Source organism: Eleutherodactylus coqui, chromosome 4 (genome assembly GCF_035609145.1).
Source record: "Eleutherodactylus coqui strain aEleCoq1 chromosome 4, aEleCoq1.hap1, whole genome shotgun sequence".
Taxonomy (NCBI): Eukaryota; Metazoa; Chordata; class Amphibia; order Anura; family Eleutherodactylidae; genus Eleutherodactylus; species Eleutherodactylus coqui.
In genome coordinates this window covers 275,642,255-275,665,410 of record NC_089840.1, presented here as the reverse complement: position 1 = coordinate 275,665,410, position 23,156 = coordinate 275,642,255, and the positions used below count along the sequence as shown (strand labels likewise).

At 43.6% G+C, this 23,156-nt stretch overlaps 1 protein-coding gene across 2 annotated transcripts in view; it reads right to left on the bottom strand.

Moving 5' to 3' along the window:
• LOC136624354 (zinc finger protein 300-like) overlaps window positions 1-23,156 on the bottom strand; it is a 253,017-nt gene that overhangs the window by 93,702 nt on the left and 136,159 nt on the right. Inside the window, exons 7-8 of one of the 2 annotated variants that reach the window (XM_066598309.1) lie at window positions 15,342-15,350; window positions 1,519-2,578 (exon numbers count right to left, since the gene is read on the bottom strand). The exons of the other annotated variant lie outside the window; for it this stretch is intronic. Of the exons in view, the coding sequence (XP_066454406.1) occupies window positions 1,553-2,578; window positions 15,342-15,350 (1,035 nt within the window). The 3' untranslated portion in view covers window positions 1,519-1,552. Of the gene's footprint in view, window positions 1-1,518; window positions 2,579-15,341; window positions 15,351-23,156 lie in introns of those variants that run through there. 2 annotated transcript variants of the gene reach the window in all.

Below are 23,156 nucleotides of genomic sequence, written 5' to 3'. Positions count from 1 at the left end.
ATGCAGCCATGTATGCTGCCCCTGCCCTTCCGTATCCGTTTCTGTGGTGTTTCCATGACTTTTTGATGTTTTCTGGTGTTTCACAAATCATCAGCTATGCGGAGCATCGGTCCCATAGAAAAATGCTCGAGTCGCCCATTGACTTCAATGGGGTTCATTACTTGAAACGAGCTCTCGAGCATCACGGAAAGTTCGACTCGAGTACCGAGCACCGGAGCATTTTGGTGCTCGCTCATCTCTAATACTTAGCTATTTTAAATCAAACACACAAAAGTCAGAAATACTAAATATATCTATTCTCCCAGATGAAGCCAAACACCTCTAAGAATGATACCTCTTTCAGTGGAAGGTCTGCTCCCTAAAAAAATTAGGAAGGGCAGGAGGTGCAGGGCTATCTAATATTGAACTGTACCATAAGGTCACAAGAGGTGACTGTATTCTGGATTTCTTCCACCACTATGCAACTAAGCTAAGGATGAAGATGGGACAAGGTCTAAATTTTTGTCAGAGACAAGGGGCTTTTTGGATTCCTCAGATACTGGATTGGGAGAGAATGGGAGCTTCAACTCTATTAACATCTATAAATCTATTTAAGCAGTCACCCAATAGACTATCCCTATTCATCACTCGCAGTCCACATCTTCAAAGCTGCTGCTTCCTTTCTTTCTTCTCCTTCTTTCTATCTTCCTTTTCTGCTTCTCTACTCTTCATCTTCCTTATTCCTAGGTACCGTGCATTATTACCTTCCCCCTCCCAAAACATTTTTTTTCTTTTTCTTATTCATTTTTAAACTTAGTTACTTGGTTTCTTAATTAAATTTATGTTTAGATTGCAGCCAACCAAACAACGGTAGAATTACACCATAGGCCGAGCCCATTCCGATTATCATAAGCAGGCCTTCAGGTATATTCATACTTGAGAGGTATATACGGAGAGGTGGCATATGTCACCAACAAAATTACTCCTAAGTTTACATGAAAATATGAGTCAATTGTTATTAGGCAAAAGACAATAGGACAAGTTAAACAATTTACTTCATCACAACTTATATGTTAAATCTTTGATACCTTATTGTATTCGTGTTTTGTCTATTACCCTTAAAGTTTCAATAAAAATCTTTTGAATACAAAACATTTCTCACATTCTCAACATGAAAATGGCTTCTCCCCTGTGTGAATTCTCAGATGAGTAACAAGAGTTGATTTATGCATAAAACATTCACCACAATCTAAACATGTAAATGATGCATAAAACATTCACCACAATCTAAACATGTAAATGGATTTTTTCCCCCACATTCTGAACATAAAAATGGCTTCTTCCCTTGTGTGAATTTTCTGATTTTTAATGTGAGTTGGTTTCGGCTTAAAACATTTTCCACAATCAGGAAAATACATGTCTGATGTACAGCAAGATGTGATTTATGTTTAAAACAGTTCCCATATTCTTAACATGAATGTGGCTTCTCCTCTGTGTTTTTTATAATGTTTAATAAGAACATATATGTATGTGTGAAAAGATTTCCCATATTCAGAACATAAAAATATCTTCTCTACCCTGTATGAATTCTCTGATGTAACACAAGACTTGATTTTCGGTTAAAACATTTCCCACATTCAGAACATGAAAATGGCTTCTCCCCTGTGTGAATTATCTGATGTCTCAAAAGACTTGATTTTTGGTTAAAACATTTCCCACATTCTGAACATGAATATGGCTTTTCCCCTGTATGAATTCTCTGATGTTTAACAAGATCTCCTTTATTGTTAAAAGATTTCCCACATTCAGAACATGAATATGGTTTCTCCCCTGTGTGAATTATCTGATGTAAAACAAGACTTGATTTTTGGTTAAAACATTTCCCACATTCAGAACATGAATATGGCTTCTCCCCTGTGTGAATTATCTGATGTAAAACAAGACTTGATTTTTGGTTAAAACATTTCCCACATTCAGAACAAGAATATGGCTTCTCCCCTGTGTGAATTCTTTGATGTAACACAAGATTTGATTTTAGGTTAAAACATTTCCCACATTCAGAACATGAATATGGCTTCTCCCCTGTGTGAATTATCTGATGTAAAACAAGACTTGATTTTTGGTTAAAACATTTCCCACATTCAGAACAAGAATATGGCTTCTCCCCTGTGTGAATTCTTTGATGTAACACAAGATTTGATTTTAGGTTAAAACATTTCCCACATTCAGAACATGAATATGGTTTCTCCACTGTGTGAATTCTCTGATGTAACACAAGATTTGATTTTCGGTTAAAACCTTTCCCACAATCAGAACATGAAAATGGCTTCTCCCCTGTGTGAATTCTCTGATGTAGCACAAGACTTGATTTTTGGTTAAAACATTTTCCACATTCAGAACATGAATATGGCTTCTCCCCTGTGTGAATTCTCTGATGTTTAACAATATCTGCTTTATTGTTAGAACATTTCCCACATTCAGAACATGAATATGGCTTCTCCAAGGTGTGAATTCTCTGATGTAACACAAGATTTGATTTTCGGTTAAAACATTTCCCACAATCAGAACATGAAAATGGCTTCTCCCCTGTGTGAATTTTCTGATGTAACACAAGTCTTGATTTTTGGTTAAAACATTTCCCACATTCAGAACATGAATATGGCTTCTCCTCTGTGTGAACTCTTTGTTGTTCAACATCTGTTCTGTAAATTTTATTTTGTTTAAGATTCTGTAATGAATCCGAAGATGGAACCTGTTTAGAAGGATCAGAAGATAGATTTTTGCTGTGAAGGGCTGAGGGCATATTTGGTATAATAGCAGGCTTTTCATTTGTATCTTCTATGATACCAGGATCTTCCACTTCATAATCTGTTGATATCAGATGTCCCTGTGAGCTCCTGGTGTCGTTATCTGCCAAGAATAAAATGGATTTTAATATTTTTAAATATAGCATTACAATTATACTGATAGTTTATGACATTTGTATATAAAATGCTAAAGGGTTTTCCCATTCACAGGAGCCACAATAATTTGTGGAGCACCTAATCTACTGACAGCCATCCTAAAGGATCAATTATTTCAGCCAATAAGCTTATTTTTTGTGCTTTTCTCAATGCATTGACGTTTAATTAGTACATACAACTGAAGCTCTCAGCTGTTGCTCCTTACCATGGCTCATGCAGCTAGTAAGGTTACAGAGCACAGAAGCTTTAAGAAGAAATCACTAGGCGAATTGCTTAATATCAATGAATGACAGAAACTCCCATGGACGCAATGACATCTCAACAACTCTACGCTGAACTGTTGAACCTTGACATATTGATTTAATCTCTTCAGATGCAGAACGGGTCGGACAGTGCTGTCCTCCTTGGGTAACATGAAGAGATATGAACAGAACCCCCTGCACTGTTTATGGCAAAACAGGGACAATTACACCCTGAGAGGAGAGAGTGTGTGTATCGCATAAGCCAAAGCATTGCACTATGAAGGAAAGACCAGAATTTTGGAACTGAAGAAGCAATCTTGGAGTTTGTAGAAAACTATATGGCATAGCTCGAAGAGATAACCTTCTGAACATAGATGTCTGAGCCATGAGTGAGTTAGGTCTCCTTGAATAGGAAAAGTCATCACCCCACTCTGATTGCCTTGGTTCTGAACAGCCATACACATATTTAGTATAGGCGGACTTGGAGTATAGTGGCCAGGGACCCCAGGATGGGCGCAGTTTGTAGGAGAGCGTTATGTTTTGGAGTGGCAAAAGAAACAAAACTGGAGCCTCCTCTTCTGTGCAGAACCACACATGGCTGGCTTTGTTTTCTGGTAGATGAGAACTCTTACCACAAATAGCTTTAGAAACATTATTAGATAGTCAAGAATGGGCAATGAAAATCAGTGCCACCTGGGATAAGGACAAAGGAGAAGCAGTCCTGCAGCATCCCCCTGGGCTGTAGCCACATAAGATACTGCCTTTCTCCAGCGGGACCACCGCAGCGGTTTCCCAAGCTGTAAGAAGGCCTGCAAAAAAAGAGGAAATGGAACTGTCTCTCATAGGGAAATCTTCATACTCCCCAGCAATATGCCACCCCAAGGAGCATCTGCTAGGGGGCTCGGTATAGGTAGACTGGTTTCGGTGGGTGGGTGGGGGGGTTGGAAGTGGAGTAAAGAAAGGTGGCTGCAGTGGCGGTGGTAAAAAGAAAGGGGAAGGAAAAGAGGGAGGAGAGAATACTTACCTCAGTGTAGAAAATACTCACCTGACTACCATAGACAGTAGAGCTCCGAGACTCTGAGCTAAAACTGATTAGCTGGTTTGTGCAGGAGGTGTGTAGCTGGTAGGAGAAGCTAACACTTTTTTTTTGCTTAGTGTCCACCTCCTAGAGGCAGTAGCTATACCCATGGTCTTCAACTGTGTCTCCCAATGCAATGGTCGAGAAATAAAGTGTTTTTTTTTATTAGGATTGTAAAAATCTAAAGTAAAGTAAAAAAATCTACAAATTGGTATCACTGTATCTATAAAGATCTACTTAGGTCTCCGTCAGAAAAAAAAACCCAATAGAGAGTGGGAGAATTGCATTGGTTTTGGTCACTCTAAGAAAAAAAATGAATATCAAAACGTTATATGTTCCCCAAAATGGTACCAATGCAAACTACAGGTCACCCCACAAAAAAGGAAAAATGAAAAAAATAATGCAGGTAAAATCTAGCGTCAGAAAAACATTTTTTCTTAAAATGTATTTACCTTTTAAGCATTATTACATATTAAAGAACTGTATGAATTTAGTATCCCTGTACTCGTACTGACCCTCAGAATTAAGAAATATAATTTTTACTGCACCCTGAAAACCGTAGAAATGACCCCCACCCCAAAGGGGTGCAGCTGTGGTCCTCTTCCCACTTCACCCACTTAGAGATTTTTAAAAGCAGCGCAAGATCATGTTCCTTATGGGGACTAAAAAAATAGTAAAAATAAGTTTTAAAAGTTTTACTATTTATTAAAATAAATAAAAATTATTAAAAGTTTAAAAAACACCCCTTTGCCACATTTATAATAATAAAAAAAATTATAAAACAAAATTACATGTGTCTGTAATGGTCCAACCCATCAATGTAACCCATTGTATACCCCGCACAATGAACGTCATCAGAAAAAAAAAAAAAAAGGGAATTATGCTTTTTTAGTCACCTCTTCTCCAAGACAAAATGGAATAGAAAGCAATCAAAAAGTCGTATGTATTCTAAAATGGTACTAACAGAAACTCCAGGACGTCTCGCACAAAATGAGTTCTTGCATAATTATGTTCACGGAAAAACAAAAATGTTATGGCTGTCAGAAGTTTTTCAGCACATTACATGGTAGATTAAATAGTGCCATTGAAAAATACGACTCGTCCTGCAAAACATCAAGCCCTCAGATGGATAAATAATAGAGTTATGATTGTTTTTAAAAGGGGGAAGAAAAAACAAAAATGGAAAAAAAAAGGGCCGCGTCCTTAAGAGGTTAATATGGATTTTAAAAAAACTGCTATTTGGAGTCAATGTGTGCGGGACTGATAGTTTTACTCCTAATGTGACTTAAAAGTTGCCTTAATTTTTATTTGAGTAGCGTATAGAGATGAGCGAGCGTACTCGGAAAAGCACTACTCGCTCGCGTAATGTGCTTTATCCGAGTATCGCTGTGCTTGGGTCTGAAGATTCGGGTGCCGCTGCGGCTGACAGGTGAGTCGCAGCGGGGAGCAGGGGAGAGCGGGCGGGAGAGAGGGAGAGAAAGATCTTACCTCCGTTCCTCCCCGCTCTCCCCTGCAGCTCCGTGCCGGCACCCGAATCTTCAGACCCGAGCACAGCGATACTCGGATAAAGCAAATTACTCGAGTGAGTAGTGCTTTTCCGAGTACGCTCGCTCATCTCTAGTAGCGTATTATGAAAAAAATTCTTAACATTGTTTTGGGCTAAATAAGCAACATTCAGCAGAAAACCCTGACAACACAGACTCTTCCCTACATGTAGTCTCACCTGGGGGGTTATCTGTAGGAATCGCCTCCTTGCATAGCTTATTCCCCCTCACATGTGTCTCTGAAGCATCAATAGGGATCGGATCTTCCTCCAGTTTCACCAGCTGTGAAATAAATATTGTAAAAGTCATCACACAGTTGGAGAAGTCGTGTGGAAGGTTTTATATGGCCAGAAAAGGTCATTAATTAGTATGAGGAGCCGGAATGACATGACAGCAGTAGTGATCTGGGCCAAATAGCTGCAGGTCTCCTGTATAACTCCATCCTGTTGCTTCTTTATTCCAACCAGAAGTCTCCAGAACCAGAAAATAGTGACAAGATGCGGAGATCTAATGTCTGTTTCTCATTACAGAATTATCAATATATAAGTATATATGTGTGTGTGTGTGTGAAAGCCCTCACTCACTTACTGACTGACTCACCACTAGTTCTCTAACTTCCTGGTGTCGTACAAGCGTGAAATTTGTCGCAAGCATTCTTTAAGTCCTATGGGGAGAGTGGGAGTGGTGGCACATTCTGCAGAGGGACATCGGTACATGCAGCCTGAGGAGAATCTAATGCTCCTCTATATGTATACATATTTTATTCATCGGTTACTCTAAAGTAACCTTGACTTCATAAAATTTTCCGTGCAAATAACATGTAAGCACCTGTTTCAAATTAAATTGGGCAAGGCCGAGCATAACAGTTAGTATATATATATAAAGGTGAAAGCCCTCACTGACTAACTAATTCTCTAACTTCCCAATGTCGCACAAACATGAAATTTGGCAAAACCATTCTTCAGGTCCTAAATAGGAAATGTAAGGGGATCACAATTCATAAATTCAATGCTAAGTGCAAATGTATTTGCACAGCTGTGTAATGTACCAAATCTAATTCTCTTAACTTTTCGATGTCGTACAAACATGAAATTTGGCAGGGGCATTCTTTAGTTACTAAATAGGGAAAGTAAAGGGGTCACAAGTCGAAACTACAATGCTTATTGCAAAAATACTGGCACCCCTGTGTAATGTACCAAATCTAGTTCTCTAACTTCATGATCTCGTACAAACAAGAAATTAGGCATGACCATTCCTTAGGTCCTAAATAGGAAAAGTAAAGGGGTCACAACTTGAAAATTCAATGCTAAGTGCAAAAGTACTGGCACCCCTGTGTAATATACCAAATCTAATTCTCTAACTTCCCGGTGTCGGACAAACATGAACTTTGGCAGGAGCATTCTTTAGTTCCTAAATAGGGAAAGTAAAGGGGTCACAAGACAATTATTTAATGCTAATTGCAAAGGTAAGTGCACCCCTATGTAATGTAGTTTCCTGTTGTCGTACAAGCGTAAAATTTGGTGCAAGCATTCTTTAGGTCCTAAATTAGGAAACTGTGAGGGGTGGCACATTCTGCAGAGGGACATTGGTATACACAGCCTGAGAAAAATCTAATGCTCCTCTATGTGTATACACATTTTATTCCTCAGTTACTCTAAAGTAACCTTGACTTCATAAAATTTTCAGTGCAAACAACATGAGGCCGGGTATATCAGCTAGTCATATAATTAGACTGAAGACAAGACCTTGCCAGCCATCCTACTGACCAGAGGGGAGATTTCATGAGACCTTCTCTCCATCTACCTGATCATCCTGTGGAAGAAGAGGATAGGGACATCTCTCTGCTGCTATTTTCTTACTGGTTCTACCTGCAGAAAACACAGACAGCCACTGAATTCATTCTCTACATACAAATAATAAAGGCTGTGTGGATTTAGTCCTGTCTATTACCTGGTGATGGGGGGGACTGGTGGTCCTCCATCATGACGTCCTTGTATAGATCCTTGTGTACTTCTAAATACTTCCACTCCTCCAAGGAGAAATAGACAGTGACGTCCTGACACCTTATAGGAACCTGACAACACAATGACACCGTCATCACCCAGGCACCTTATACCGCCATAGCGTTACTGTATAATGTCCCAGCATTCCCAGCAGCGTCACCTCTCCAGTCAGCAGCTCAATCATCTTGTTGGTGAGTTCTAGGATCTTCTGCTCATTGAGCTCCTCCAGTATCAGGGGGTGAGGTGGAGGCCCTATGATTGGGCTCAGGGGTCTGCCCCATCCATCAGACATCGGGGCCTGACAGCCGTCACTAGAAGTCTTCTTCACTACCGTGTAATCCTGTTTATGGGGAGATACATCCATAAATATCACTGCAGACATTCCCAGAGTCCTTCATGTCTCCAGTTATGGCCAATAGTTCTTAGGATTCTCCTCACATCTGTGTTCATCATCTCCGTTGTTCTACTCAGTCACAGGACCAGAAGAACAAAATGATCAGAGCTTTGGTTCTGTTAGATGACAGACAATAATGACCCCCAACCTCTAATTGCCTTATAGTAGACCTGTTAGGTTTCCGTCATTCTACCAGAACAGAGCAACTGACTATTATTTTCCCGGCATTTATGATGAATCAGCAGTAAATCCTCTGCCGTAGATGTGACCAGAGACTGACATAGATAAGAATGATGGAGCGTGACGTCATCCCCAGAATCTCTCACCTCTCCTGTAAGCCGGAAGAGTATCTCTAGGGTGAGGTTGAATATACTCTCCGCCATCTTGTCCCGGTTCCTCTCCATCCTTGTCGGGTCAATCAGGAATATTATCTGATATAGAAGATATCAGCTGAGGATCCTGAAAGGGAAGAAGAGAAGACAATGTAACCCTCCCCCTGCAAATCTCTGTATTATAGTTGATTCAAAGACAGCAATGAATATGCGTGTTTTTAGATGGGTGATTTTTAGTATGATTTCTCTGCGTTTCGGGATGCACACAAATTGCACATGAAAAGAGCCCATTATTTTACATGGGTTAATTTACATGAGCCATTTTTCTCTTGAACTGATCGCAGAATGTCCTATTTTTGGGTGATACTGCTTATTATTTTCTTTGGAACAAAAAACATTTGCACCACCATCGCATGCTGTACGGTGTTTATGCGAGTGCACCGTAAATGTTCTGTTTTTCTATTTTACTATTTGTACAACATGCTATTTAACACACGTGAAAATCTCATGTGCAGCGATGCCTTTTTTTCACAAAACACACATCGCACCAACAGGCAAGAATGCATATTAAAAGTTCAGTATTGGATCAGTCTTGCATGCGCCAATATAAGTACGGTCTAAGGATACATAAGCACAGACATTTAAAAAGTTGCGCCCGAGATTCTCGGACATAACGGTGATCAGTTAACACTTGGCCATCCCATCCATGTGCATCCGATGTGCGGGACACTACACAGTGATGTACTATTATCAGCTGAGATTCGGACAAGAACGGGACATGCTGAAATTTCTTTTTCTTGGACTATTCATCCAAATAAACAAAAAAGTATATGTGAATTTTCCCCTATCAAATGAATGGATCTGAAAATGAATGAAAAAACGTTGTTGTGCGTGTACCCTAAAGATGATAAACACAATAATGGGATTTTTACCGCAAGGTTTATTGACCCGAACTCAGAGCATTATTGGGACCTATGATGCTTTGAATTCTGGTCAGTAAAACTCGTGGTTGGACTGGAACACACGTCAGTATCACAGACGAGGAAATGTGTCCGTAATATCCTCAGCTGAAACTTGCCTTTAAGGGGGTTTATCACAAAAAAAAAAATAAAATTACTAACTTCTGCACCCCACGTAAAATACAAAATAGATTATACTCACCAATCGTCAGTCCCCCTGGGATGCAGGTAAATGGCGACCATTGCCCCAGCACTGGCCTGGGGTTGTACGGCTTGGAAAAAGTCAGGTGATTGCTGCAGCCAATCAGAGTCTGCAGCAACACTGTCCCAAACTCCTGGCATCATACCACCCAGAATATTAGCACTGATGCAAGGAGTTCAACCTCTGATTGGAAGCAGCAGTAAACTAACTTCCATTCAGGGCTGAGGAGAGGCAAGAATGCTTTATTAATTTAAGGGGGGAAGGCGGGTCCAGCAGCTAGAAATTTTATTCTGTGACAAAACCCCATTAAATATCTAATATGCTACTGTGTTATATCTCTCCATGATGCGCGCCACTGTACATCGCTTCCCTCCTGTCCATACATAACTCACCCATGCGCTCCGTTCTGCCAACACACTCAGACTAAACACCTCTCTATTTCTAACTTCACATGCTCGCCTCCAAGATTCCTCTACAGCAGCACCAATCCTCTGGAATGCTCTACCCCACAACATCCGGACAATCCCTGACACACAGAGCTTCTGATGTACCTTAAAGACACACCTCTTCATAGAAGCATACCAATAATCTAGTCCCCCATCCCCATAATATTCCCTCTGTCTATTCCTATGGCTATCCACTTTTGCCTATCCTGTACACTTCCTGTCCCAGACCTCCTATATTACCCCTACCCCGTTTGTGTCCGAAAAATACTGTATATCACATATTATCGTCATATTGCTGTGTTCCCCCTTGCTCCACCTCCTGTCCCTGTACCTTTTGTATCAACCCCACCTCTTTTCTTTCCAAATAATGGAATACCACATGTAACTTTTGCAATTTCTGTAATTTTTGTAATTTCTTCATCCCCTAATGGAGTCCCCTCACTACTGAACACTGTGTATAAAGCATTAAATCTAAACCTTACACAGTTGACTTCATCATCTTGGAGCTTCAATGATGAAGGGAAATCAAGATGTGAAAAACAACAGTCTGTATAGAGCCAATAATATACAGTAGGGATCAACAATTTTTTTATTTTTTTTTTGGGGGGGGGGGGGGTATTTCCACTTTTCAAAAGCTATAACATTATTTTATCATCAACATGGCTATATTAAACAAAAAATATCGTTTAGAACCCAATGTAACTCCCAACATTCCCTATTGAAGAATATTTCGAGCAAAATTGGGAAACTCTATGGGGGTATCCTCTTTTAATTACTAAAATTCCATAGGCTGCTATTTTGGAACCTTCTCACCCTTGCAAACAGAGCGCTCTCCACAGCATTCGATCAGCCATGGGCCCATCATTAAAAGACTCCTTTAAGTGTGGAATACGGGGGTTGTAAGTGTTGCTCTAACATTTATTATAAATGGAAGGAGATTGATACAGGACAATTAAATCAATACCCCTTAGGGACTTTATGAATTGTGGTTTGACCTACATCTACTTGCTGGATTGCCTACTTGCTGAAAACTAGAGCAAACCACTATCGCTGGAATATCCAGATGGGGTTCACGAAGCATGGTGCCTCCAAACATTTTCTTGGCCACCATGATAGTGACCTCACCTACATGCGTTTGACACCACTGGAAAAGATTCCTCAAGGGGAATTTTTGACATTAAGGAGAAATTAAATGTTTTCTATTTTCCGGATGAGAACACTTACACCTCAGGCTGCGTCAGATGAGCGTTTGGTTTTTTTTTTGCACACCTATGTGCGCAAAAAAATCACATCTGTTAGAACCATTGGTTTCCTATGAAGTGCTCACATTTCCATTTTTTAGAGGCTCAAAATACTCGTACCTACAAAAGATAGGACATGCATGCTTTAAATGCGTGCCAGTAAGGTCCGTGCTGCGCGTAAAGACATCAGTGACAGGGGGGGACTTTGTTTGGAGGGTGGATAGAAAAAAAAAAGCATTAAGTTCCTGGGCTATGTTTACATAGTGGAAGAAAGAACATAAACCACCAGGAGTCCTCTCATCACTGAACATTGTAACAGCACTGTCACAGTGTTCAGTGATGAGGGGTCTGCAGCGAGGACACCCCATTGACAGCCACCCCATTGACAGCAGTGGGATGACAGTAACGCCTGCTGCGATTCTTCTTTTGGGAGGCTTGAAATATAAGCCCTATCCCGAAAATCATCCCTAGCTGTGAATTTAATGAATCATTGAGCACTGCCTCTGATTGACTGAGCGCTCTGACCAAACAGAGGCACTGCTCAGCTGTCATTCAATGAATGGGTGAGTGCTGCCTCTGATTGGACACAGCACTCAACCTATCAGAGGCAGCACTTTATGGAGGCGGAGATTTTTCAATACCTGGCCACCAGAAGGCAGATGAAGATTTCTAGGGATGGGGAGAAGAGCCAGACATTGCTTCTAGGTGGGTTCATTTATTTATTTTTTTCACAGCTAGGGATTATTTTTAGGGTAGGGCTTATATTTCAAGCACCCCCCCTTCCTGAAAATGAATTGCAGCAGGGGTTGCCTTCATCTCATTGCCTTCTATGGGGCAGCAGCAGCGCCGGTCCCATTGAAAACAATTGGATGGTATCGCGCTCCCCAAAGCTGTCACAGCTGTAGCAGGGGATTCTTTCATCCCTGCAAGGAGTCCCATCATCACTGAACACTTTGACAGTGCTGTCACAGTGTTCAGTGATGGGGGGGGGGGGGGGCGTTCATGAAGCAGCTGCGCTTCTACAAGCACAGCTGCTCCACACACTATTTTTATAAAAATGCACGGGGCTTCGGTCACGCGCATTTTGTACATCCGTGGAGTGTATTTTTTTGCGCACATAGGCGCACAAAATTTTGAGGTTTTAAATTTCGGGTTACCTTTTTACGATAAATAACTTCATATTTACTTTATGTTTTGGTTTAATCTATATAATTTTTATTTCAATGTTTTAATAGAAATGTCTTCCTGTTCAAGAGCTTTTCTACCATGGGGTGTAACAACCAACATCTTGCATTTTGAGCTAATGTCAAAATAATTTATATTCAAACTTTAAGCAGACCACCTATTTTAATTTATACATTTCTTACTATTACTCATTATTTTAAATTTCAACAACCCATTTTTAAACAACCCAAACGGCGCTAATCTCGTTACCTCCCTAGGCGGTCTGTGTGAATCTCTGGTTCAACCCCTCCTGTTTCCATCACATATGTCGGCCATATAATCTTCACCATACTCATTTATCTATTTAGTTACTCAGTTTATACATTACAGTGTGTTCTCACCATAATCCCACCTACAATCCAGTAACATGCTATTGAAAAAAAACAAAAAACTTAACTGTTTATATATTTTTATGTCCCTCTATGTATTTATGGTGAATTAAGTCCTATTTCTTTAGTCATATTATGATTTTTTAATCTAGTCTTATAATTTTCATATGGGCAATGTAACACTGTTGATCCACCAACCATTTCCAGTTGCTGGGCAACAAGAACGTGCGCTCCAGCGACGCAGATAGCGGCACTCTTTTGGCATTTGCACGCCCAAATAGTGGAAAACCATGTGCCAAAATGGTCATTTTGGCGGGACAATTTAACTGCTCTTCTGAACTTCTGGTCAATTGAGTGCCACTTTTGTGCTCCAGGCAATGTGATTGAGCATCGCTACCTTCTGAGTTTAGCCATGCCCAAATTGTCAGAAATTACACACCCAGTTGAGCATTTTGGAGGTAGATTGCAAACACACTAATCAGTAGACAAGAGACCGTGTACTTTATAAATTGAGTGTCCTTCTCTTTTCCTTTACGCTTGATAAGGCCTTAGTCACACGGGCGTTTTTAGCCGCGATTTGCGCATGCGCATGCGTCCGGCGATTTTATGAAACCATTGCTTTGCAATGGTATTGGACACATGAGCTGTGGCAGAGAAGAACGATGTTTGCCCATTGAATTCATTGGAGCCGGCAATACAGCCGACTCCATTGAAAGCAATGGGCTGCCGGACAGCGCTGGATGAATTGTCGGGAAGGGCTTAAATATATAAGCCCTTCCCTGCAATTCATCCAGAAATGTGTTAAAATAAAAAATATATATGTACTCACCTGCTCCCGGCAGCCGGAGATCCGCGCGGCCGTCCTGCAGTGGGTGTGAAGGGGGTGTGACTCAGACTTGCCCCTGATTGGCTCAGCCTGAGCCAATCAGAGGCAGGTCCCACTCACACCCATTCATGAATTCATGAATGGGTGTGAGTGAGATCTGCCTCTGGTTGGCTCAGCGCTGAGCCAATCAGGGGCAGGTCTGACTCACACCCCCTTCACACCCACTGAAGGACGGCCACGCTGTACTCTGGCTGCCGGGAGCAGGTGAGTATATATATATTTTTTATTTTAACACTTTTCTGGATGAATTGCAGGGAAGGGCTTATATATTTAAGCCCTTCCCGACAATTCATCCCACACTCGCCCGCAGCGCATTGCTTTCAATGGAGACGGCTGTATTGCCAGCTCCATTGAATGCAATGCGCTGGACAGCTCCGGCCCGTTTCTAATGAAACGCGGCTAGGAGCAGATTTTCGGGCGATTTTTTGGCTCCGGTCACGCGATTTGCGCATGCGCATCCGTCATGCGATGCGCAAATCGCCCGAAAAAACGCCCGTGTGACTAAGGCCTAAAAAGAGAACCTCCTTCGAAATGTGTTGCAAGACTTTTATTTCTGTATGTATATTCTAGCAATAAAATAGTATCCAATTTGGGATCATGGGCCTTATCCTCTCCAGTGATTATTTTAAAGCACAAGTTGGGGTGTTCTTAATCTTGGATCCCCCCCCCCCAAAAAAAAAAAACATAAGTGCCATTGTTTTTCTCTGCATGCTACCTTCTTTTGGACATAAGTCATCTACGCAACCTCTAGAGTGCTAGAACTTTTTCTTTTTTAATTTTGTTTGTTTCCAAACTTCCCAAAGTAGCGTTACATGGTCAATAATCTCCTGCCGCCTCCCTGGTGTCTACACAATGAGAAACTGGGACCCCCAAAACTCCAACTTCAGAGCTGGACAGGGGACGTGGAAGTAATCTGTGCCTACATGACCTGCGATGATGTCACTATCATCTGATCAGTCACCTGTTTGGGAGGAGAAAAGGGATCACATGACCAGTTCTCTACGCTCAGTGTATGCAGGTCTCTGCGTAGACACCTGGTCATGTGATCAAGCTTGAAAAAGACGGTGGAGGTCAAAACGAAGCTGCTTGTCTTTTCGTTATGGGAGAATATGCTGCTGAGTATTTGTTTTCCTCTTGGATTAATTACCCTCGCTTAAGAAACTTTTTTTTTTATATCTAATCTGTCTCCCCCCCTTTCAGTTTCATCCCATTGCTTCTAGTCTTTCCTTGTGCAGATGAGAATAGGGCTGATCAATCTGCAGTGTGACAGCCCTTCAGATATTTTTAGACAGCTATTAAGTCTCCTCTCAGCCTTCTTTTTTGCAAGCTAAATACTCCCGGGTCCTTTAACCGTTCCTCATAGGACATGATTTGCAGACCGCTCACCATCTTGGTGACTTCTCTGAACTTGCTCCAGTTTGCCGATGTCTTTTTAAATTTGTGGTGCCAAAAACTGGACAGAGTATTCCAGGTGAGGTCTAAATAAGTAGAGGGGATAATTACCTCATGTGATCTAGACTCTATGCTTCTCTTAATACATCCCAGAATTGTGTTTGCCTTTTTGGCTGCTGCATCACATTGTTGACTCATGTTCAGTCTGTGATCTATTAGTATACCCAAGTCCTTTTCACATGTTCTGCTGCTTAGCCCAATTCCTCCCATTCTGTATGTTTTTTTTTCATGTTTCTTGCTCAAATGTAGGACTTTGCATTTCTCCCTGTTAAATACCATTCTGTAAGTCACCGCCTGCTGTTAAAGTTTGTCCAGATCTTTTTGAATCCTCTCTTCCCCAATGTTAAGCCATTGTTCTTACCTTTGTGTCGTTTGAAAACTCAATAATATGTTTTTCCATCAATTCCCTTATCTAAATCATTAATAAAATGTTGAACGCTGGGCCTAGGACACAGTCTTGTGATACCCGACTCAAAATATTCTTCCACTTGAACGCGTAGGCATTTATGACTTCTCTTTGAGTGGAATCATGTAGCCCGTTCTGAATCCACCTAACAGTTGCCTTGTCAATCCCATATTTGGTCATTTTTTCAATAAGTATGGTATGAGATACTTGCATACATGCTGTTTAACAATTTGTACAATAATCTTTCCCATACGAGATGGAGGGGCGGAACCGTATGTGTAGGAGTTAATCATGCAGTATAAATGACATGATAACTTTTTTCTGTAGACTTGTACAATTATGATGATACCAAAATTAATATATATATATACATATATATTTATGTCCCTGGAGGGAAATTGGACCAGTGAGGCTATGATCGCTCTGATAATACACTACTGTACTGCAATGCATCATAGCTTATCCTAGTGATCACAGACCCGGACGCTATTGATGCATTAATTTGCCATGGCAACCCATTGTCCCTCCACATTTACATGGTTCTCTCCCTTTCTGAAGCTTTTAGATGCTGCTGTTGCAGCGGGAGGCCAGCAGTCAGATGATGGTTGCTCAACTTCTCTGCCCGCACCATCCATAGGATGTAACTGTTCGTCCATTTACAGGAATGCCTTCTCTCCTAGCGTGTACATATAAGCCCCGGAGCAGGAAGGGGTTAACCAGGGGGATTTATGATGTTATAAGAATACAACAGGATATCTGTTATTTCTTCCCCAGTGATTTGTATGAGTCCGGCTGCTGTAGAAGGATCAGGTGTCCAAAACGTGTCCAGCTCTTCCTGCTAAATGCTATAAACACTACATGAAGCAGGAAAGAGAAGTTTTGGAAGATTTACTGATTTCAGAAGACATCCAGAAGATTCTGAAGCGACGAGACGGTGGCTGCACCTCACAAAACTCAGGCTGGCGGCTGCGAGGCATGGGATAAGACCCCTCCGGAACGCCGGCAGAAGCTGCTGTCCGTCAACACAAGCCATCCTCTCCATGGCAAAAAATGAGAGGGTCCTGCAGCCACTCGCTGCAACTGACTATTGTATTTTTCCAAAATAATTGCCAATCTCATTCCCAGTGATAGCAATAGCTACTTCATCACTTGTTGATGCATTAAAACATCCTTTATGTTGACCAGAAGGTATTTTGTCTGCCCGAATAACTACCTTAAATGCATCACAGGGCATTCGCTGTAGCGCTGATATAAAACTATGAACATAGCTGTTATTCTCGTGCAGCATTCGCTGCAGTGATAAGGCAGTATCTTCCCTAGTGGCTGGGGTGTTCTTGCAGCATTGTTCGGCTTGCTGCTGTTCGCCCCCCATAAAGTAGATCAGCAGGAACTTGTGTTTCTCATTTGATTTAAGTAGTAGTGAACCAACATGTTGATAAATTTGCAATTCGACTTTAAAATGTTGATTGAAATCTGCCGTTGCTCAATTCCTTTGTCATGCCAAATCATGTCATTTGAAAACATAAGTTGTACTTTCTCATATTTTCCAGGAAATGTTTAGATCCTGGAAGATGATCCTGACATAAAAGTCTGTAGTGGTTTACAAAGTGTTCTAAGCGTTGATAGTAAAACTTTTCCACCATGGCAACATAGTCCAGGGGTCTCCTGGGGCCACTTTAGAGCATTGCAATATAAACATGGTTTGTTCATTCTGCCAATAGAAAGCTGAGGGTGACACTCGTAGTTATTGTTTGCATTGTATTTAAAAGCTCCCCCCCTCCAAAACTTTCCAAGCTGTTCTTCTCAAAATTGAATGTCTCTCTCGGTCTGAAGAATGTCGGGCATGCTTTGCTTCATTAGTTTCTACAATTCGAGCGGCTACTTGTCGCTTGCGCTGATTCTGGAGTTGGCCGTTAGTTTGTTCCAGCATCTGAGCTAGTCGAGCAGCGGCTTGTCGAGTGTGTTGATTCTCAAGTTGGGCATTAGTTTGCGCCAGCACTGCAGCTACTCAAGCAACTACTACTTTAGGTGCGGCTGTTGTCCTTCTGGCTCTACCTTCTCTTCTCTTCCCCTTGCTGTTGGGGTCCCCCAGTGCTCAGTATTGTCCGTCTACACAGCCCCTAATGGGCAAACCATCAGAAGATTTGGCTACCAGTACCTCCGCCTGTGACATCACAGCAACATTCCTCTGTCTGTCCGTTGTCTCTAACACTTTGTCCTCTCAACCTAAGGCTTCTTTCACAGGAGCACATATGGGCCGGCCGTTTCCACAGCAAGCCGATATACGCTACGTTGGGAGTGAAAAGTCTAATGAATGGGCACACAAATCAAAGGTTTGTGCACCCAATCATATGGCCTGGTGAGGCCGGCGCAAATGTGCCGAGCTCACCAGGCCATTGCCCATTTCCCCTCCCCCCCCATTGCAGGCTCACCTCTTGTCTCTCCCCGCTCGTTCTGTGCAATGGGAGGGGGAGGGACAGTGACGGATCTAAGCTCTGGCCCACCCCGCCCCCTCCCATTGATGGCTATGTACAAGGGGCGTGGAGAGGGCGGACACTTAGCTCCACCCCACCCCCTCCTATTCCACAGAACAAGCGGGGAGGAACTAGAGTTGAGCCTGCACAGGTGGGGAGGAGAACGGAGGGAGGAAGTTTAGCAGCCACGCTGCTAAACTCCCTCCCACCTACGGCCGCTGCCATCAGCTGACAAAGGAGCCCATGCAGCGGCCAACATATTCCACCCCAAAAGATAGTTCCAGGACTACCTTTTGGGCCCGACGTAAAAACACCAGTGCTATATTGGCTTGGCCGGGCGTTGTTACCTCTCAGAAATACTCCCATGTGATCTTATCCATTGGAATCCAATGCATCAGATCACAGCGCATATCGGCTGGCCATGAAAACGGAAGCCTAAAACTGAACCTCTCAAGAAACTGACCTACTGGTGTTTCCGCCTTCTGCTAACCGACCTCATCCTCATGTCTCATTCTCAGTGTGTGGCACCATAACTCCCCACACGCCTCTTGTCTTGGGGTTATATTCGACTTGATCTCTGCTTTACCCGCTATAACTAATCTCTGGTCTGAGCGTGTCACCTGCACCTCAAGAACATCACAAGAATCCGCTCTCTTCTCACCATGCACATGCTAAAAACGCTCACTGTTGCCCTCATCCACTCCCGGCTCGATTATTGCAACTCATTGCTGATCGGCCTCCCCTGCACCAGACTCTCCCCTCTCCGATCCATCCTGAATGCGGCAGCCAGGCTCATCTTCCTGTCCAGCCGCTAATCTGACACCTCTGCCCCATGCCAGTCACTGCACTGGCTGCCTGTTAAATACAGAATTCTATTCAAACTCACCACCCACATCCACAAAGCCCTCCACAGCACCACGCCACCCTGTATATCATTCCTCATCTCAATCCACCATCCAGTCCATGGCATCCGCTCCGCTAATGAAATCAGACTGAGCGCACCTTTAACCCAAACCTCTCTCTCCCGCCTCCAAGACTTCTCCAGAGCAGCACCAGTCCTCTGGAACGCACTACCAAAAGCTATCTGGGCAATCCCAGACACACAAAACGTCAGGCGTGCTCTAAAAACGCACCTCTTCAGGGGGGCATACCGCATACCCTAAACAAACCCCTCTGTACTCCGCCTGATAACATGCTTCCTGACCTACTGACTGCAATCCCTACTAGTTGTAACCAACCGCCCCCTGCAGTCACACCGATTCGGCCACTATACGGCTTATGTCTGACCATTGTCTATGTGTATAGTATCCCTCACCCTCCACCCCCCCACACCGTGCAGATCTAAAGCCCCTCTACCTTCTGTATCCCCCCATTATCTGTAGTATGTAAGCTCGTTGGAGCCCCGCACCCCTACTGTCTCCATCAGCTGATTACTATGTAACCGTGGTTTTAGTATCCTTGTCTTTGGTATCTGTACTGCTCTGTTTTCGGACTAAGTTGGAGTTATATAAAGATTATTATTATTACCTGCAGCCGGACAGGAGCCGTGGGGTTGTGCTGTGCTTACAGGACCTGTGATGATGTCATCGTCATGTGATCAGTGTGTGGGAGGAGACAAGGGGTCACATGACCAGGTCTCTCCGCTCAGTGGATGCAGGACTCTGCAGGATGTATTCAGAGAGTGGATGGAGCAGAGCCGAGCGTGTGTGAGACAGAGGAGCAGAGCCGAGCGTGTGTGAGACAGAGGAGCGGAGCCGAGTGTGTGCGAGACGGAGGAGCAGAGCCGAGCGTGTGCGAGATGGAGGAGCAGAGCCGAGCGTGTGTGAGACGGAGGAGCAGAGCCGAGCGTGTGTGAGACGGAGGAGCAGAGCCGAGTGTGTGTGAGACAGAGGAGCAGAGCCGAGTGTGTGCGAGACGGAGGAGCAGAGCCGAGTGTGTGTGAGACAGAGGAGCGGAGCCGAGTGTGTACAAGATGGGGGAGCAGAGCTGAGTGTGTGTGAGACGGAGGAGCAGAGCCGAGCGTGTGTGAGATGGAGGAGCAGAGCCGAGCGTGTGTGAGACGGAGGAGCAGAGCCGAGCGTGTGTGAGACGGAGGAGCAAAGCTGAGTGTGTGCGAGATGGAGGAGCAGAGCCGAGTGCGTGTGCGAGACGGAGGAGCGGAGCCGAGCGTGTGCGAGACGGAGGAGCAAAGCCGAGCATGTGCAAGATGGAGGAGCAGAGCCGAGCGTGTGTGAGACGGAGGAGCAGAGCCGAGTGTGTGTGAGACAGAGGAGCGGAGCCAAGCGTGTACAAGATGGAGGAGCGGAGCCGAGCGTGTGTGTGAGGGATATTATACACATGGACAATGGTCAGACATAAGCCGTATAGTGGCCGAATCGATATGACTGCAGGGGGCGGTTAATTACAGCTAGGGATTGCAGTCAGTAGGACAGGAAGCATGTTATTAGGCGAGTACAGAGGGGTTTGGTTTAGGGTATTTGGTATGCCTCCCTGAAGAGGTGCGTTTTTAGAGCACGCCTGAAATTATGTATCAGAGTTGGCACAGATAGTTTTGGGTAGCGCCTCCCAGAGGACCGGTGCTGCTCTGCAGAAGTCATGGAGGCAAGAATTAAAGGTTCAAATTAAAGGGGAGCTTAATCTGATCTTGTTAGCGGAGTGCAGCGCTGTGGCTGGGTGGTGGATTGAGATGACGGAGGCAATGTAGGACAGCGCGGTGCTGTGGAGAGCTTTGTGGATGAGGGTATGGGTGTCAGATTAGCGGCTGGACAGGAAGATGAGCCTGGCTGCCGTATTTAGGATGGATCGGAGAGGGGAGAGTCTGGCGCAGGGGAGGCCAATCACAAGCGATAATGGAGCCGAGAGTGGATGAGGGCAACAGTGAGCGGTTTTAGCGTGTGCACGGTGAGAGAAGGATGGATATATGTGTGTAATGTCCATGTGTGGCGCTATATATGTGTGATGTACTATATATAGGTGTATGCCTCATTGCTGTGAATATTAATAGTTCTTTTTTAAAGTGCCATTGACTCCATAAACAGGAACCCCAGAGTCATCTTTAGAAAGAACAAAACCATAGAAAATATCGGAGAGAAAGAAGATTCAATTAAAGTAAAATGTAAAATAAATTATGAAGCTAAATTAGTTATCTATCTGTTAGAATTTACTTGTGGCATAAAATATGTGGGGAGAACAAAAAATGCTTTGAGAACACGCATTGCGAAACACAGGTTTGATATAAAAAATACATTTCTGAAACATAGTGAATCCCGACACTTTGCAGAAACCCATGGCTGTCACCCACTACAACATATCCCATCTAAATCATTAACCAGCTACGAAGGAAGGAAATGTTCTGGAGTCACCAGTTAAAGACATTGGCCGCACACAGGCTAAATGAAACTCTGGAAAAAGTATTAGAAGAACAAGAATAAAGACACAACTCTTTATATGAAGTAAAACTAAAAGTTGTACATTAGAGAAGAAGCATTGTTAGCTACTAGAGATGAGCGAACACCAAAATGTTCGGGTGTTCGTTATTCGTAACGAACTTCCCGTGATGCTCGAGGGTTCGTTTCGAACAACGAACCCCATTGAAGTCAATGGGCGACCAGAACATTTTTGTATTTCGCCGATGCTCGCTAAGGTTTTCATGTGTGAAAATCTGGGCAATTCAGGAAAGTGATGGGAATGACACAGTGACGGATAGGGCAGGCGAGGGGCTACATGTTGGGCTGCATCCTAAGTTCACAGGTCCCACTATTAAGCCACAATAGCGGCAAGAGTGGCCCCCCCCCCCCTCCCAACAACTTTTCCTTCTGAAAAGCGCTCATTAGCATGGCATACCTTTGCTAAGCACCACACTACCTCCAACAAAGCACAATCACTGCCTGCATGACACTCCACTGACACTTCTCCTGGGTTACATGCTGACCAACCGCCCCCCCTCCCCCCCACAGCGCACACCAAAGTGTCCCTGGGCAGCCTTCAGCTGCCCTCATGCCACACCACGCTCATGTCTATTTAGAATTGCGTCTGCCATGACGAGGGACCGCAGGCACACACTGCAGAGGTTGGCACGGCTAGGCAGCGACCCTCTTTAAAAGTGGCGGAGCGATAGCCCACAATGCTGTACAGAAGCAATGAGAAATAGAATCCTGTGCCACCGCCATCAGGAGCTGCACACGTGGGCATAGCAATGGGGAACCTATGTGCCACACACTATTCATTCTGTCAAGGTGTCTGCATGCCCCAGTCAGACCGGGCTTTTTAATTCATAGACACAGGCAGGTACAACTCCCTATTGTGAAGTCCCTGTCGACCCACAGCATGGGTGGCTCCCTGGAACCCACCGGTGGTACACAGAAATATCCCATTGCATTGCCCAACACAGCTGAGGTAGTAATGTCGTGCTTAATGCAGGTGGGCTTCGGCCCACACTGCATGCCCCAGTCTGACTGGGGTTCTTTATAAGTGTACAGATGTAGTAAAAACTCCGTGTGCACCTACAGCATGGGTGGGTGCCAGGAAGCCACCGGCGGTACATAGAAATATCCCATTGCATTGCCCAACACAGCTGAGGTAGTAATGTTGTGCTTAACCCTTTCCAATCCAATTTGTATATGGTTTTCCTAGGGGGCTTACTCTTTTTCTGCCGTTATACAACGGCGCTATATGCTGGCTAAAGCCAGTACTGCATGAGCTGACACGTAGGATAGGCTCCGACAGCAGAGAGGCTGGCAATATACAGTAAGAGAACCCCGACGGACGTCTACCAACAACGGAGCTGTACAGCCTTAAACCCTAATGTCTTCACAGGTCACACAGTGGACTGGAAAGGGTTAATGCAGGTGGGTTTCGGCCCACACTGCATGCCCCAGTCAGACTGGGTTTCTTTATAAGTGGAAACAGATGCATTTATAATTCCCTGTGGACCCACTGCCTGGGTGGGTGCCAGGAAGCCACCGGCGGTACATAGAAATATCCCATTGCATTGCCCAACACA